Here is a 2,712-nt window from a genome sequence, read left to right on the forward strand (position 1 = left end):
AGGAGAATAAATTACAATCCAAACTATATGAAAACTATAACCAAGACCTCACCTTAATAGAGTTCAAAATATTAGAGACACTAAACTCCTTACCCCAAAAATTACATCATTTCTCACCAACCATAAGGTATCTAACTTTTCTTTCTTATATATAAAGCCTTGGTGGCTTCTTCAATCAATGAAATGAGACAGAAATGCATTTAGCAAAACCAATACATCCTATGTAAAGACAAAAAGAATATTAAATAAGCCAAAATCTAAAGTTGTCCACATTAAAGATTATTGGGCTACTAACCCTTAATTAAAATCACTTTATTAACCAATGACACCCTTTTTAATTGCAATTGTGCGTATCCTATTTGTGCAATAGACGTTAATTCTTAATTATTCTATGAACGTCTATTAAAAACTCTGCAATTGTTTCTAATCTCACCATCAGTATTAGCCAAAACACCAATGTTCCCCATCTTTATCATAGCATCTGCGAATCTTTGCTGAAAATTATCACCATTCCTTGCAAAAGTTGACACCAAGCCTTTCGAAGATGGATCCAAAGCAAGTTGTGAGTCAATCAAAAGCACTCCTCTCTTCAAAAGAATTTGGTTGTAAAACTGGTTGTCAAATACAAAAGGGGTGCTTTGATCCAAGAACACTGGTGGGGGATTATTTTTAGCACATGTCTTCTTTAACTTTGCAGCAAGATCAATATCCAAGTTAGTATCATTCAGTCTATTACTAAAAAAGTTGCAATGAGTAAAACCAACTGTGTGTGCACCCAAAAGGGTAACCATTTCATTCAATGTCATGCCCTTTGAGATGAAAATTTTCAGTGCTTCTGAAACATGAGAGTTTGGTCCAGGAAGGATATCGGTATCTAAAGCATTGGATACTAATCCGTCACGCCTTCCGGTGGCAATGTTGTATCTTGGTCCTCCTGCCATGGCCACTGCATCTCTAGTGGCTAGGGTTATGATATCTGCACATGAAACAGTTGAAGGGCATACTTGCTCTAAGGTTCTTTTGATATTATCAATGATCTCATAACCTCTTACGGTTTGGTTTGGACCTGCTGTCTTTTCTGAGGCATTACCATTTGTTGAATCTATTAATATGGACGCATCACAACCCTGGAATTATGCAATGAGTAATTTTGTTTAGTATATTCAATGCTATATTAATTTAAACATATAAAAGAGTAATGTTGTTTAGTATTAACAATGTTATATTAATTTAGTAATCACCAGGTGGTGCTCTAACTCATATTACAAAGATAGTCATGGTGCAATCTGAAAAATAGGAATTATGACTACTTCATTGTCAAGACTTAGCTTGGATAAAAATTACTTTATTTCTAAGAATCCAAAATTTCTAGTTTCGAGCATGACAAAATATCATTGCTGACTTCCTGTCCTTTTTTCTCACTGCATACATTCCTTATTCCTTAAGAATGAGTAATGCTAAAAAATTATTACAAAGACATTATACAACTTAGCTAAAAAAGGGGTAGGTCGGAAACCATTCTCTCACCCTCACTTGTTGAAACCATTATTTTAAATTGTGCATTCTATAGTCATAATTATGGTTGTAATATTATAGTTTTGGGAGTCCCATAACTACAATTGTAATAAACATGTAACTATCACCACAATTTAAAACATTTTTGGTTGGAAGTTAAACCATATGAAATTGTTTGGATTCTTATTTAATCTCGTGAACATAATGGAAATGTCTCTCACAATTGAATGAAGATCTCTTGTCATTATTTATATCTTTATTTATGTATCGGAATAATCAAAATATGTCATTTAATTAAAAATGTTATAAAAAAAAACTAATATTCTTTTTACTTCATGTAATTTTATTTGATATAAACATACCAACAGCTTTTTTGGTATAGAGTACCCGTATTCTCTCTCACTAACTCACAACTAAAACACATGTAATTGTCAATTTCTAACATGTTATTCATTCACATTTGAGAAATGCTTTTTTTCTATCAACAAACATCATTTATTTAGTACCATAACCTTTTTAAAATAGCAAATGCTCCAATCAGATAAAAATTAAACGAATTTTGTGTTTGCTTTTAGGAGTGGGTGTCAGATCAAAATTCAAACTAGTATTATTGTTTATGTTTTCCTAAATTACAGTAAATGTAATGTAATCACAATAGTAATATAAAACACTTGATTTAGACATGTATTGAGTAGTATATGAGGATCTTACTCTGACAAAGCAGTCATGAAAGTGCATACGAAGCAATCCACCAGTAATGGATCTATCTTGGTTGAAATGCCTCTGCACAACTTGGCGTATAATATCTTCTGCTCTTGGGCAACTAGAGCTATAGAATCCAACCCTCATATCACCTAATGCAAATGGAAGGACAAAGAAGAAGGTTAGAATAGTGAACTTCATTTTGAATAAATAGGGTAATGATATTGTTTGATATCTATCTTTGCTTTATGAGTGTGTTTGAGTGTGGGAATACTAAGGATTGGAAACGTTTATATGGGGTTTATGTGAACACCGAAAGTGATTCACAAGTCAAAGCTGTGGTGATAGCACTTTTTGTTTATTCTTCTTGGAGGAAATGGATATGGGGATAAACCTTGGTGCTCCATGCCATTAAAAGATCAATTACAAATAAACATAATGACATATATTATTTCTTGTTTTTTGAATAACAACAAAACATGAATTAATGCTTTT

At 32.3% G+C, this 2,712-nt stretch overlaps 1 protein-coding gene across 1 annotated transcript; it reads right to left on the reverse strand.

Annotated features, from left to right (window-relative positions):
• Positions 1-246: 246 nt before the first annotated feature.
• Positions 247-2,509, reverse strand: LOC109338615 (peroxidase 44-like). The gene is made up of 2 exons (XM_019575890.1): positions 2,227-2,509; positions 247-1,127 (listed from the first exon to the last, which is right to left on the reverse strand). The coding sequence occupies exons 1-2, from the start codon at positions 2,416-2,418 to the stop codon at positions 390-392; spliced, it is 930 nt and encodes a 309-aa protein (XP_019431435.1). The 5' UTR covers positions 2,419-2,509; the 3' UTR covers positions 247-389.
• Positions 2,510-2,712: the final 203 nt, after the last annotated feature.

The sequence above is a fragment of the Lupinus angustifolius genome, unplaced genomic scaffold, assembly GCF_001865875.1.
Source record: "Lupinus angustifolius cultivar Tanjil unplaced genomic scaffold, LupAngTanjil_v1.0 Scaffold_32_29, whole genome shotgun sequence".
NCBI classification, from domain to species: Eukaryota; Viridiplantae; Streptophyta; class Magnoliopsida; order Fabales; family Fabaceae; genus Lupinus; species Lupinus angustifolius.

Coding starts and splice junctions, on each gene's coding strand:
- LOC109338615 (XM_019575890.1), bottom strand. CDS start 2,418: ATGAAGTTCACTATTCTAACCTTCTTCTTTGTCCTTCCATTTGCATTA. Junction 1,128..2,226: donor TTCATGACTGCTTTGTCAGA/GTAAGATCCTCA, acceptor GCATAATTCCAG/GGTTGTGATGCGTCCATATT.